Source organism: Electrophorus electricus, chromosome 11 (assembly GCF_041902795.1).
Source record: "Electrophorus electricus isolate QZ-2024a chromosome 11, ASM4190279v1, whole genome shotgun sequence".
Taxonomy (NCBI): Eukaryota; Metazoa; Chordata; class Actinopteri; order Gymnotiformes; family Gymnotidae; genus Electrophorus; species Electrophorus electricus.
In genome coordinates this window covers 16,872,501-16,887,699 of record NC_137507.1, presented here as the reverse complement: position 1 = coordinate 16,887,699, position 15,199 = coordinate 16,872,501, and the positions used below count along the sequence as shown (strand labels likewise).

General features: G+C 40.2%; 1 protein-coding gene across 1 annotated transcript; it reads right to left on the bottom strand.

Annotated features, from left to right (window-relative positions):
- Window positions 1-4,388: 4,388 nt before the first annotated feature.
- On the bottom strand, window positions 4,389-13,383 carry LOC113568946 (acyl-coenzyme A thioesterase 1-like). Its single transcript, XM_081723180.1, has 11 exons — window positions 13,335-13,383; window positions 11,030-11,272; window positions 10,650-10,749; window positions 10,181-10,371; window positions 9,647-9,810; window positions 8,925-9,044; window positions 8,758-8,840; window positions 6,442-6,532; window positions 6,171-6,251; window positions 4,642-4,780; window positions 4,389-4,498 (listed from the first exon to the last, which is right to left on the bottom strand). The coding sequence occupies exons 1-11, from the start codon at window positions 13,381-13,383 to the stop codon at window positions 4,389-4,391; spliced, it is 1,371 nt and encodes a 456-aa protein (XP_081579306.1).
- Window positions 13,384-15,199: the final 1,816 nt, after the last annotated feature.

The following is a 15,199-nucleotide window of genomic DNA, read 5'->3' as shown; positions in this document are numbered from 1 at the left end:
TGCACATGTGCCTGCACATGGCATTACTTTGATGCCATCTGCAAATTGGTCCATACAATAACCTGTATATACAATGTATACAGGTCATGGTCCATTTAGGAGATAGGCCACTGGCTAAAAATGAATAGGAAAAATTGTAACTCTACACATATGCTGGGAACTGGGAACTCAGATTTTTCCAAATTAAAACCTTCTACTTCCCATATTAAAGCGTTCACATACAATCAGGCATCTGATGTTGTAAATATGAATATTTAGGGTAAAATGGTTAGTTTGTTTCTACTGAGTGAGCATAACGCTCAAGAAGAGATGTGTTTGAGGTCAGTGTACACTTTGTATTATTTTGCCCCACTAATGACCAGTACAGTTTATTTAACTGCATATCACAAATTTTTATTGAGCTATATATTAAAAATCTTAGAGATGTTGCATTCTATTGTTCCCAGAGTAAATACTCTAGTGTAATAACACATAATAGCATATTATTTTATGTACCACATAAAAAACAATATGCTGGTGTGTTCTTTGTGTTTGCTGATGGTACAATACATTTATATATATTGTGTGAACTTTACTGTAGTTTAGTGATCAGTAAGCAATAATACCTTGTTGTTCTCATAGCATCTGTAAAGGGAACGCAAATATTTTTTTTCCTTAGGAATGCAATATCCTGTCTGCTACACACACCCATTAAATCAGCCCCTAAGATGGACAGAATGATCTTACTCAAAATGGATGACAACACATTCAACTCACATCTTCATTATTCCTGAGATCTTCCACCTTTTTCAGTTACTGGGGAGAGAAGATGGGTGAATTCAAACTCTTGTGGGACACAGCCTGCATTGGTCAGGTCTACAAATTCATTGTGACCCCAAAAAGAGATTATGGTGCTTTGACAAATAAAGATCTGAAGAAGAATGTCAGAATAATACATGGGAATCATAGTCGAGCAAACCTTTGGTGGGATGAAATGCAAGTGGAGAGGCCTGAGGGACCTCTGAAACACCCGCTGGGATGGTGTGCAGGTTACTGTAGCAGCATGTTTATTGCATAATATGTCAATGGGTACTGCAAATGTATGTGTTGAACATCCAAAAACTAGCCCAAGACAAGATGATTAATGACATGTAAAGTTATTAGAAGCATCTGACCAAAAATCTAATGTGCAATAAACAGATCAGACTACAGTAAAATATTGTAGCAAGAATATGATCTAACGATCTAAAATATTTCCTTCTGTAAAAAGAAAGGAATATTTACAGTTTAGAGAATTTATTAAAGTTAAAAGTCCTTATTTGTCACGGGATGCTTCCACCCCCCAAGTCACGTGGTACGGCCTGCCGCGTGCAGGGGGGGTTCACCCATGGTTGTTGCCACACCTCCGTGAAGGCACGCACGTGTTAACAGTGTGAGTGGACCGCTCACCTCATGTCCATATACTAATTTCAATGGACTAAACCCTGTGGAGTCAGTCATTCATAGAATCTCTCATAGCCAAAAACAAAAAAAAAAGGCAATGCACTCCCCAGAATCTCTAACACAATGTGTTCTTAAGCATCTGATGATATTGTTCAATAGCACCCTGAGACTTGGGATGGTATGTTGATTACGTTGTGTGTTTGATTCCGAATTCATATATTACCTCATGAAAAAGAAAAAAAAAACCACAATCATGTTAGCCTATTCTTAGACAAATCTAACCTAGAAAAATTGAATTAATGCTATAACCATAAGCTTGATATTTGGGGTATCCTGGTAGTCATGTCAATTATTGTCAAGAACTACTCAAGGCTTCTCTTGATTTTGAGGGCTTGTCCAATCTATGAGTACTTTGAAAAATGGCTCTTTGCACGCTGCTAATGTGCCTTTGGGATAAACTGATTTGGTTTTCTGGCCACATGTAGCAGGAACAAAAATAAGTCGTCACATCCTTATGAATTTTTCTCAGTAAAAGTGCTTCATGCAGCTCCAGTTATTTGTTGAATACTGTTACAACCCCGTCTAGGCTGTGAGGCTGTAACAAGGAAAAATAAATGTAAACGACTAAGGGAATGCAAGTTGTAAAAAGTGAACAGCAACAAAACAAACAAAAGCGCAATTAGAAATCTCATTTTTTAGTGTAATTTACAGAAGATATTATTTATTAACAATTATACTGGTGCAATGTTTTCAGGAGTGACCCAAGCCAAAACAAACAAAAGCCACACTAATGAAAGAAAAAACCACACTAAATAATCCTAACAAACAAAGGAAATATACAACACTTTCCTAACTACTTGACAGAGGCAAAACCCACACCAAACAAAAATGTCAGTCACTCCCTACTACAAGTATCCAACAACAAAGTACCAAACAAAACAATATTTACACACTCCATACAATATCTATATATATGTACGTACGTATACACACACACACACACACACACACACACACACACACACACACACACACACACACACACAGACACACAGAAAGGTGTGTGTGTGTGTTTGTGTAACAATATCTTTGTGAAGACAAGTACAAAGTTGGTTTGGGCAGGCTTGCAGACGACAAGAAGGTGAAACTCTGTCATGGCCAGGTGCCTTCTTCACTTTTCTGATGAGGTGTTGCAAATCTACCTTGCAGATCTTCAGGGCAGGCTGAGTGGGTAGCTGGGTGCTGATGAGGTGTGGCTTGTGGTCAAATAGGTGTGTGGTACCAGGCTTTTGAAACCAGCAGTAGAATGTGTTAAGGTCATTAGCCAGCTGACCATCACCCATTGTCTGGGAGGTGTCGTTCCTAAATCCCCAGTCAGTTAGTTGTTAAGTTAAACATTCAAACATAAAATGAAGAAGATGCAGACTTCAGAATTAGCTAAAGAGAATAGCTGGTCTTTTATTGCAAGTTAACGCTAAAAAGCATTATTGAGGCACCCCCTGGAGAATGTCTAACCACCAAACAAAGAACCCACATTTTTATACAAGGGTCAAAATTAATTATGCATTCACCCAACTGTTTTACATATTAGGATTTGCCTTTGTCACTATTACATCCAAACCATACATTAGTCAACATTTGCAAAGTGACATTCCACACCTATACCAGTTGAAACCCATTACCACCACATTCCAAGAGAAGACTTCTCTTGACCTTATCCTAAAGAAGAGTTTTTCTGTACCATCCTGAGCCTTGTGGAGAGCTCATATATATTACCCTGAGGTCCACCAAAGCCTACCCAGGATCCTTTGTTGAAGCCTGCAGAAGCCTCTACAGAGGCCTTTACGTTTTACTTTGTCAATATGTCTAATGCAATGTTAGGCCTCTTTTGCCTGTTAAAACTTTTATTACCTCAGAGGCTGGCCTTTTGTAGCTGGTGATGTTCAACATGCTTTTCCAGATGGCTGAGGGCTCATTAGTGGACATCATTCTATGCAGTTTATCTCTGTGTATCAGTCCATGCTGCTTGGAGCATTGTCATACATACCACAGTCTGTTAATTCCAAGCAGTCTTGGAGTCTTTCTTTAGCTTCATTAGTCCATGTTTTCACAGTACTGACACACAGTACTAGTAAGTCTGGCTCTTTTGAAGTACCCCAAAACGATGAATGAATGCTGAGTGTGGTTGTTTGTGTTCGGCACTCGTGATCTGCTCTGCTAGAGCTTGCAGTTCCTCACGTGCGCATGCATGAGGTGGAACGTATACCCCTACAACAGAGGAGAACTCCTGTGCACAGTAGAATGGTTTACACTTTATGTGTAAACGCGATTCTAAGTTAGGACTGCATGATTTTGTTAAAAGTTACATCCGTACACCAACATCTTTTAATGCAAAAACAGATTCAGCCTCCTTGTTTTCCCTGAGAGCTCTGTAGCACGGTCTGCTCTGCAAGTCCTCGTTTGTTCTGTTAAGCAGTGAAAGTTTATCCATTTTGTTCCCTAAAGAACAAAGGTTCGCAATATGGACGCTGGGCAGCAATATGCTGCCAGAGTTTCATGAGCCACGAGTCTATACCGCATGGCATGGACTGCCTGATATTTAAGAAAACTTCTGCACTGTATATGAGTTTGTTTGGTTCACATGTGACAACACAACTATGGATAAACAAACCAAACATTAAAGAACTCCACACCAGTGTCGTCATCTGCGGCGCCATGTTGTGTGCCCACCTCACATACAACATCTGAATTTGATTGTTCGTTTAGGTTAATCTGCACATCAAGGTATTAACAAGGTGTTTATTGTGCATTGTTACAATTTATAATGCAATTATTAGTGATTTTCACAAAACATACCTTCATTCATGTACTAATACAGGTCACAGTGGATAAAGCTTATTTTATAGTGAATAAACCATTTAAGAGCTTTTAATTTAATTAAAAATGCACCACTAAAGTAGTTTTGCCTATGAGGTAGCGTGATACAGGTGTTCCTGTAGAAAGGTCAGAATTTTTCCCCATGAGTCCTCTTGGGCATCTGCATGTGGTTTGGCCTGTCCACCCCAGAGCATGAGCGCTGTGGTCATTGACACATATAAAAATCAGATTGCAAGATCTGCCTGTGTGTGTGTGCGTGTATAATAATAATAATAATAATAATAATAATAATATAATATATATCAGAGTACACGTTTCATATTAAAAGATGTGCACATATACTTTTCCCTTTGCCTTGCACTCTGAAGTTTGTGGCCCGGTGGTGTGGCGAGTATGGCGGCTCAATTAGGTGACCTGCACCAGGGTAGATGTGGACTTGGAGCAGGTGATGATTTCCAGCCTTTTCCATTATCTGTTGTATCTAAGGGAAAGGGACCCTGAGGTACAATTATCATGAGATGATACCTAACCTAACCCTAACTTTATGTACAGGTTATGTCGGGATCAGTTTTAGAGATCATGTGGTCAGGTTAGTCAATCAGTACTCATCCACAACCCATCTAATTTCACGTCATACTCAATAACACCAGAACATTTATGTATGAGGATAAAGAAGCAACCCAGGTCTCACCTTTGTATCTACATTTCAATCAACATTTACTAGATTTGAAATGGTTAACGTTCAAAGTCACAACTCAAAACTGTTCTGAAGGAAATGTTCTGAAGTTGTGGTTTTGCACTTGAGCTTTGAAATGTGGATTTTTAAATCTATAGCCCTTCTGAACACTATTTTATATGTGCATTTTAAAGTTTCTATACAGACACTGGGCCCATCTTGTCATAAACATTTTTCAAGCTACCCTCTACAATATTCATATCCTGTTAGCTTCACAGGTTTATTGCTGAGTGGATAGTATATAGGTCATGTATCATTCTCACACCATCCAAATAAACTGGCATGAAAGTAGTACAGTAGTGACTGTTGTGCTGCTACATGTTTACTAGGCACAGCGGTGTTGTGGAGGGAATTTATACATCAGGGTCAATTTTGAGTTAAGAGTGGTCCACCACGCAAAAATACCCAGCCAAGAGGGGTTCTATGGTCAAAAACTGACCAGAAAGGGCTAGAGCAAGGCAAAACTTCTGAACCACCACCAAGGGCTATAGACTTTAATGGTCCACTTACAAAGTGTTTCTAACAATATGATTGGTAAGTGTATACTAAGCTGCTGGTTTATTCCAAAAGCACCTGGTGACGTAGAAGAAGCATTCTGACCCAATGTCTGACAAGGATCGATTCCCATTATTGTAATGTGTCTTTGCGAGGGGTCTGTGTATCTGTGTGGTAGATAGCTAGCTAGGTAAATTAACAAAAGACACAACCTGGCCTCATACGTAATTTACATGAAACTGAGAAAATCCTGTTTTGAGTTATCACTTTTTTGATTCTAAATGTGAATGTATTAGTAAATGGGCTAACATATAATCTAGCATTAATCATGTCAGTTATTCTTGTTACTCTGGTGTAACAAAATGAAAATGAATCTAGATCATATTTTTAGAGCATGAAATATTTTCATCTTAGTTATGGCCTTCTATTGAAATACTGGACAAATGGCATTCCTTATTGAAAAGGGGACCCAGAATTTCTTGGTGCAAAATGGGGTCAATGTGTTATAATAGGCATGCAGCAATCGATGCTATGTAAAAAATCTCAATATTGAATTAGCAAGTAAAATATATTGTGTTGCCCTATGGGTTATGTATGTGTGTTATTGAACTGTAAATGATGTACAGAGCTGTGATCTTACATCTTCAGCAGACTCCACAGTGGGCCAGTTCTGATCATCACCAGCGACCACTAACAGCACTGGACATGTTATCTGTCCAACCTACATGTGATACAAACACTTCATTATGGGCAAACACATACCTATACATTCAAACCTATAAACAAATAAAATATCTTACATACCCAGATGTCTTTGACAATATTCTACGATAAAAAAAACTACACTGAAGCCCAAACTAACGAGAGGACTGTAATAAAAATAATAAAGTCCTGTAAATTATGTAACTTACATCCACTTTCAAGGTGGGATCTGTTGTGATGGGCAGGGCAACATCTCTCCAGATGACCTGATTGTTCTCTATCCGAATTTTACTTCTATATCTAAAAGTCATAATTTCATTTAATTTTAAAAACATAATACAAATCCATTAATAAATCATATAGTTAGCACTTCTACCTGTACAACACAACAGTTGATGACTCATAAGAACATTTGACCTGCAGCCCACTTGGTCAGAATGTGAAGAAGACTGTAGATGCACATCAAATTCTGAAGGTGGCATTACTCTGAGAACATTTAGGTTGAATGTTGTGAAGGCAGAACAATAAAACACACCAAAGCCACCAGTGAAGTGAGCAGAACTGTTTGATGCCAAAACAAGTCCTACCGAGCCACGTTTTTATCTAATACACATTGAACAGATGTGTACAGATTAATGCATACAAATTATGCAATAACCCTAGAAAATAACTAAATTATTTTAATGATTAGTTTTTTTTCACTTTCACTTCTTTACATTGTGCTTATTCTCATTTGAAATTAACATGACTTTTATCGCCATCTCTGCATTTTTGTCTCAGTGTTGTTTTATTCAGTCCGTCACCTCATTGAGCAAGCCTGCTAAGTATCTAGCTATCCAGAACATCTTGACCTCAAGTATAATTTTGAAGGGGTTGTTGTCTTGTGTGTTATGCTTTCTTCAGCCTGCTAGTAGCTAGCTACCTAGATAACTATGGGCATGAGGAGTCAACCTGAGCTACCGTCCCCAGAAAGTGGTTCAACTTCATGAGCCTCAGCATCAGCCTGTGAACTACAGAAACATTTTTTCACGATGCGAATCTGCAGTTGTAGCAGGGAGTTGGAAAACGACCAAGTCTAATGAATTGCTGCTGGCTTGCTAGTTAGCTATATAACATTAAGTGTGATTACCTCACTAGTATTAGCTGAATTGACTGTGTTTGAGCATAGATATATACAGTAGATGAGCCACTGGTTTATGAGATGCATATCTGTCATGCAGATGTGTTCTGAACCGTCCAAATAGTTGAAAATGCCAGATTTGTGTGCTACTTTGGATGTTATAAAATAAATACCAAAACTAAGTAACAGGAAATAAAATTCACAAGTTATATCTTAGAGTATTTTCTTTTTTGAACGTAAGCTATTCTTATTTTAAGTTGGCAAAGATACTGTCCTGATACTAAATTAAGATAAGATTAAGGGCCAAATGTTTACAACTTCAACATTGTGCAGGAACCCCACATGTAAGCGGCAATGTTTATACTAGATTTAATACAGAATGTCTCATTCATCCAGGTGTGAGTCCACTAGGTGTTTGAATTCTTCAGAATGTGAAGAAATCACTGAAAAAAATGACTTCTTGATCTTTTAAGCCATGTTTCAAACAAAATGATATCCAGTTAGTTAGGTTTATTTACAGATGAGGACATGGCTTTATTTATTTCCTGGCTTTATTTATGGGAGAACAGAAGAATCACCATCTTCCATTTTCAGTTTAATCCTTGTTTTTAGTCAATAATAATTTAGTACAATGTCTATTTTCCTTTTTGCATGCAGGTACAAAATGCTACCTACTACCTTTTTTGTTGCTTTCCTGCTACAACACCCCTAATGCACCATGTCTATAGTTGAAGTAGTTGTTGGAGCAGGAATGATTGGAGATACGTGTAACTTTTGCTGAATTACTTAATAGCTCGTGTTTTCAGGATTTCTGCACTGTTACAGAACAAGGTACATTTTAACAACATACATTTTAACTACAAGTTTAACTACAAGTTGCGTGAAACAGAAACATACATTTATTCAAACACGTAAGAAAGACGACGTAGCTCATAAGATATCATATGGTTAAACATAGACAACATCCATACCTAGACAAGAGACTTATATTCGCTCACTATGACACAGAACAAGGATCAGTTGAGAAACATGAGAGGACGTGGCCATGCAAACACACACGCAGGCTTTTGGGAGGAGGGGCCGTATGATGACACATGACTGTATAATATTATGCATTTTAAGATAAGTTTCACATTATTGTATTAGGGCATTTTATTTGATTGCCTTCTTGGAGAAAAAATAATTACTTACTGCCAGATATTAATGAAGGGACACATCTATATTTACAAAAAAATAAATAAAAAATTTACAAAGGAGGTACTGAAAAGATGTTGCACTTTTATAAGTTTGGGATTTTTTTTCCCCATCAATAGTAACCCTAAAATTAGAAGCTCAGGCTCATAGCACACTCCCTCATGTCCTACTGTTTAAATATATCCCATAATATGACAAACTGAGCGCTTACTTCATTACGTCCTCAAAGGTTTCATCCAAAGACTTTTTGATGAGCGGAATATGACTGCCACTGATGCACACACAACACTGGGGCTACACACAAATAAAAAGTATCATCATTTGTGTCTCAGTGTTTGTATTATGCATGTTTATTTGGTGGCAGTACATGAAACTCACCTTAATGATTTTTGAGTAGGCAGCCATAGAGAGGGCGACAGCACCACCAAACGAGAGACCACACAGAGCCAATCTGTCCCTCTGCACCATGCCATGATTCTGCAGGATCTGATATGCTGTCTACAACACAGACAGACAAACTTTCATTCCAATTGGGAAATGTTCAGTCATCAGTACCAACCTATTTAAGATACCAAGACAGGAAACGAGAAACCTGAACCAACATGAACGCTGCATTTAAATGCATGGTATCCAGATACTGAAATGTTAGAAATGCCATTCTTCATTTGTTACCCTTAGGGGGTAAACTGTTTGTATGCACACCACATTAAATCAAGGTAAAGGGTTAGTGGTTAGTGGACTCTGCTTGCTAGTGTTTTTTTCAGCCCTTTCACAACTCATTCATATGAAACCAACTATGGTTGTGCTTACAGATCTGTAGGAAGAGACTATAACAGCACAGAGCACTACAGCACCCAAAACAAAGAACATTCAACACAGATTTATTGAATTAGGTGTTAGGTCTATATTCCTATCACAGTATTTGTTTTCAGAACTGCATTCAGAATCTCCTACATGAATAGTGCTGGCAATATTTTTAAAGTATGTCCAAGTAAGACCAATTATTATCAGCCCAGAGAATCACATCTTGCTTCCATGTGTTTTGCCGTGCAGTGCAGGCATGAATATGTGTGTCAAGGAAAGAGAACAAAGGGAATTACCTCAAAGTAATTGACATCAGCCTTTAGTTTTTTTAATTCACCAGGAGTCAGATACTCCAGTGCCATTGATGCAAAGCCATGTGATGCCAGGAGGGCGGCTCGATACTCCACCAGCCCACCACCCCCTCCCCACATATCCAGCAGACCAGGGAATGGGCCAGGGCCTGGAGATACACACACACACACACACACACACACACACACACACACACACACACACACACACACACACACACACACACACACACACACACACACACACGATTCTGATTCTCGCTACTTGTGGCAATATGTATAATTCTTTCAGTGCTTTTGTGTATAAAAAGTGCTGTGATGTCTCAAATGACCAATTACATACTTTGGACTGACTTCATAGTATTAGTTTTATGCAAATTTAAGTAAGCAACATGCACCAATTGTGCAATTAAATATGAAAAAAGGTATCATTTGTATCATGCACAGGGTCAGCAATTCTTAAGTTTCTCACACAGAGCAAACCTTTGCAAAGGTGTTTGCATATGTTTTTGTTTGTACCTGGAGGTATGAACAAAGTTCCTCGAACACCTCGCTCTCTGATATCGAATCTTCGTACACCTGGAGCCATGTACCATCGCTCTATAACAAGGCTCTCTAATGGCGTGAGCTGAGTAAAACCCTGAGAAACATGTCCATCATGCACAGAAATGTGGAATACCAGTGGTGACAGGACATCTTTCTTTCGTAATCTAAATTAAATGAAGTGTAAATGCATGAATGGACAACAGAGAGGGAGGGAAAAAAGAGAAAGCAAAGCAAGTTACAAAAGGACTATTCATAGCTTCAGGCATTATATTATCAATGATTGTTAACCTAGAAAGACTCACGATTCTTCATATAAATACAACAGTCACACTTTCAACCTGCTGCTTTATGTGCAAACTAAAGTCATGATGTCCATCCTTGTGTATAGACCACTGAAGCCCCACACATAACTTATACACAGGTGTAGTGCAGTGTAGAGGACCTCAGTCCTGCTCGACTCCCTGGCACTGGCCGAAGACTCCACATCAGGCCCATGGCCTCCACACCTACATAGGTGCCGCTCAGACTGGCGTCCTTTGCCACTGCGTGCACACATGTATCACACAAAAAAGTCATAAATGTACTCAATCCTAATCATAAATGTAATTCACACGCAGCAGTCATTCACTTACATTTATGACACACGATATACATCAATGCCCCCAAACAACTTAATATTTTGCAGGGAGCATTTTCATACAATTTAAACCAGCTGTTTTTCACAACCTAAAAGACGTGTTTAGCTGGCTATGTAGCTAAGTGTGTATGTCATTTATTGTCAACATATGTAGCAAAACTGTTAATTAAAGTATAAATATTCACCGGTCACGGTGCCGTTGTCGTCGCTGACATAGTGTCCGAAGGCTTCCCAAAAATCCTTATCTTCTGACTGATGCACAGAGTGAAGTGTCACATCTTGTTTTGGTCTTAAATTCCTCACGACGATCTGTATCTTCTCGTCTACAAGTCCCCGCGTCGGCTTAATCGAAAGCAGTGGGCATGCTTGGACCACGGTGCTCAACAACCTGAGAAGAGAAAAGCGAGACGTTTTAAGTGTTGAAGGAACTTATTTTTCACAAACAATTCGCCATTCTGCCAGAACTAAAGGTTTGGCAAACCAACGAGCTAACCAGTAGCTGATAGATTGTAAATTTGCATTGCATGCAACTTTAAACACGTAAAGCGGATTTAGGCAAACTCAAGAACCTCCACTCCTACCGCTTTATAGTCAACATTTTCACAAGTCGTCCTAATTGTCCCTGTATCTCCTACACAATGTGAGTGCTTCTACTTAAACTGAATTTGTATTGCTGTGGGTTGTAATGGTCATTAATTTGCGTACTGTTCCCTTAAATTACGTTTAGCCAAAAGGCGTGTGCACGTAGGCCACGCACAAACGTTCTGGTTTTGTACTGTATTGCTGGACCCAGCTCTTCATTTATCATTATTTACTTCTTTAGTAATGCATTATGAGCTTTGGCTGTTTTTACAACTCACGTATGAGCTGTCTACAATACTCCAGGAGCGAGCCTATGTCACATGGCGAATAAACCAGCAAGTTTGCTACTAAACTGAGTGAGTCTGGTGCACATCTCCTCCACCGTGCTTCACAGAACTCTCTACCTGTCCCAAAGCTCTGCTCATCTGGGTTGGAGTGTAACTAAAATAACCCTAACTCCAAGTGTTACAACTGGCGCCCGAACATTTCTCTTCTCAATACCTGGACTTGGTTGCGTTGGTCATTACAAACTTTACCAATGTTCACCCCGCTGCACGGAATAGTGGTCGGATGCGTTTTTAGGTTTTCTCCTGATTCGCTCTGCGGAAGCACTGAACAGCCTCGCGTGAAGTTCATTTAAACTGAATAAACCAATATTATTCGGATGGTTGATTGAGCTAGATTTTTTTGTGTTGACTTTGAATTGTTTTGTGCTTCTGTTGGACATTTACTTTTCCCTACTATGTGAGGATAAGGTCCTCACGAACTTTTACTAAAATGGAAGTCGCAAACAGCAGCCCTCGGCTCGTCTCCACATTGAGGGCGGTCGCCTGGTTCCAAGAAGGTTTGGGTAAATTGGGCTGAAATTACTCACAAACTATATATTTCAAACATCAGTTCCATTGTAATATCACTGTGGTTGCTGTTTCTGTACTGTGCTTTGACTATATTCTGAGAATTTACATGTACATGTTGTTGTTTGTTCATACATCAGCCTGTAATTGAAAACAATGAAGACCGTTTGTTAATATTTGCCCATGAAATGGCGAATTACTCAGGTTTACATTTTGATTCAGATGTATTGCCTGTAAACTCTGACTGACCATGAGCGTGCAGTACCACGGCTGACAAGAGCAAAGCTTAAAACACAAGTCAGGGCGTTAAAAGCCGAATTAGCTAGGATACAAGATGGCTTGGATGATGCTGTTGATGCACAGAAGGCTCTTCTGAGTCGTTGGGAGAAAGTGATTAATCAGACACATGCTCCCTGTGCCGCTTCTCCATCACCTAACCCTCCAGTTGCTACTTCCACCCCACTTTATACTGATTTGTCTTGCTAGGCTCCGATCTCCTGTCAACCCATGACAGCTGATATTAACCAGCTTCAAAGCTCAGCCTACAGTCCACATTATTCACTGGAACTAAGTCAAGCAGCCAGAGCATTCACTACTGTCCTTCATCGAACAAAACTGGAACCCCCAGTATTCAGTGGTGATGGTGAGGTGCAACCAGAAGAATGGCTGCAGCAGGTGGAAATTTACAAGTCTTCTCTTGCTTTGAATGATGACCAATTGCTGCTTGAACTCCCGAGATTCCTTACTAAGGAGCCCGAGAAATGGTTCGCCGTCCTTAGAAAGCACGTAATTTCATGGGACCAGTTCTGTGACTTATTAAAGAAGGTTTTTCTTCCAGCTGACCTTCAAGAATGCATTCTACGAGGTATACTGGACCGTTTCCAATTACTCAGTGAGCCCCTTCCTACCTTTGTTGCTCATATGCTCAATATGTTTGACAAACTAAGGTGCCCACCACCAGGACAGGAACAAGTTACAATTATCTGCAGACGAGCTCTCGAAAAATACAGAGTTGCACTCTATGGCACGACTATCTCCTCTGTAGTTGACTTACTAATGCGTACCCATGAACTGCACTCTGCACTCTTTACCTGGTTATACATCTCGCAACTGCCCTAACTGTAATGTGGTTCCAAACACAGAGACTGGAAATGCTCAGAAGCAAATGGAAGGTGAATCTCGCCGTCTGCATTGTAGTGACAGCGGTGCTAATGAAAGAAGGAGAAAACAGACCGGCAAACAGTCGGAAAAACTTCAGAGGAGGTAGGATGTTTCACAGAGGCAGCCTTCCCTCCAGATCCTAAATTTGCTTCATTCAAATCTTGATTCTTCATGTGACCCACCCAGTTTAGGTCATGTGGAAGACATTTCTTCTAATGCATTCTGGAACACGCCACTGAGAGTGAAAGTCGCCCTTAACGCTAAAGCACTAGATGCTACGCTCGACACAGGTGCTTCACTGTCGGCCATAAGGGCAGACCTTATTGACTAGTCTAATGGCAATACTCAGCCCTGGGCAGCTCCATCAATTCAACTTGCAGATGGCACTTGCTGTAATCCGAGTGGGATTGTATGGCTGACCATTGGATTTATAGGTAAGCGTTTCTATCACCGCTTTGTCATTCTTCCACCCCTTTAATCTTGGGAGTGGATTGCATGCTACGAGCATCCGTTAGCGTTCACATCCCATCTAGAACCATTGTGTTTGCTGATAGGCCTCCTGGCTTTGAAGACACAGATATCATGGATATCTGTGAAGGAGGAGATCTAATGAGCATTGTTGCACCACCGTTAATGCTCAGTGACAAAGCAGATAGTGCCTGCTTGGAGACCGTAGACAAAGCTAAACTAATGAGTCTTCTGGAAGAATTCAGCCTACTGTTTGATGGGCACCTAGCTCATACTAATCTGATGGAGCATGTTATTAATACAGTGGCCGCAAAACCAATCAACCTACCCCCGTATCGTTCCTCTCCCACAAAGAAAAGGATCATTGAGGAGCAAGTCCAAAAGATGTTGCAATATGGAATTATTGAGCCAGCATCCAGTCCATCGGTAGTTATCGTTACTCGTCCCAGCTCAGAACCCAGATTTTGCGTGGACTACTGTGGCCTTAGCCAACTAACAGTCAAAGACTCATACCCACTATCTAGGGTTGATGAATCTATAGATTTCCTTGCCAGAGGGAAGTTTCTTACCACACTAGATCTAGCCCACAGTTACTGGCAAGTCTCTGTAGAGGAGGAGTCGAGGCCTAAGACGGCATTTATCTCCCACTGTGGTCTGTTCCAGTTCTGGATTCTCCCATTCGGCCTCTGTAACGCTCCTGCAATGTTCCAGGGGCTAATGAACAATGTTCTTGCTGGACTCATACAAGTGCTGCACAGTTTACTTGGATGACATCATTGTTGCCTCACCGACATTTGAGCAACACCTGGCCAACCTGCAAGAAGTGCTGTCCAGACTTGAATTAGCGGTTCTCTCTTTAAAACTGATGAAGTGTCAGCTCTGTCTAAAAGAGCTCACTTTCCTTGGGTACAGTGTTACCCTGTCAGGAATCCTACCAGACCTAGAGAAAGTGAAGGCTGTCGCTGACTTTAAAACTCCAAGCACGGTGAGACATGTGAGGCAATTTCTGGGTCTTACAAGCTACTATCGTCACTTCATTAAAGATTACGCACGTCGTGCTGAGCCCCTGTTTGCACTCATGAAACTGGACACTCAGTTAATCTGGGATGAAAAATGTGAAGCTGTGATGAACTTCTTGAAGGGTTGTCTGATTTCAGCGCCTGTTTTTGATGTTCCCTGACTTCGGCAGCCCCTTCTTCATTCACACGGACGCTTCTGATGCCGGCCTCGGTGCAGCTCTAATGCAGAAAGACAAGGACAGTCGGCATGTGGCAGTTGCATACGCTAGCC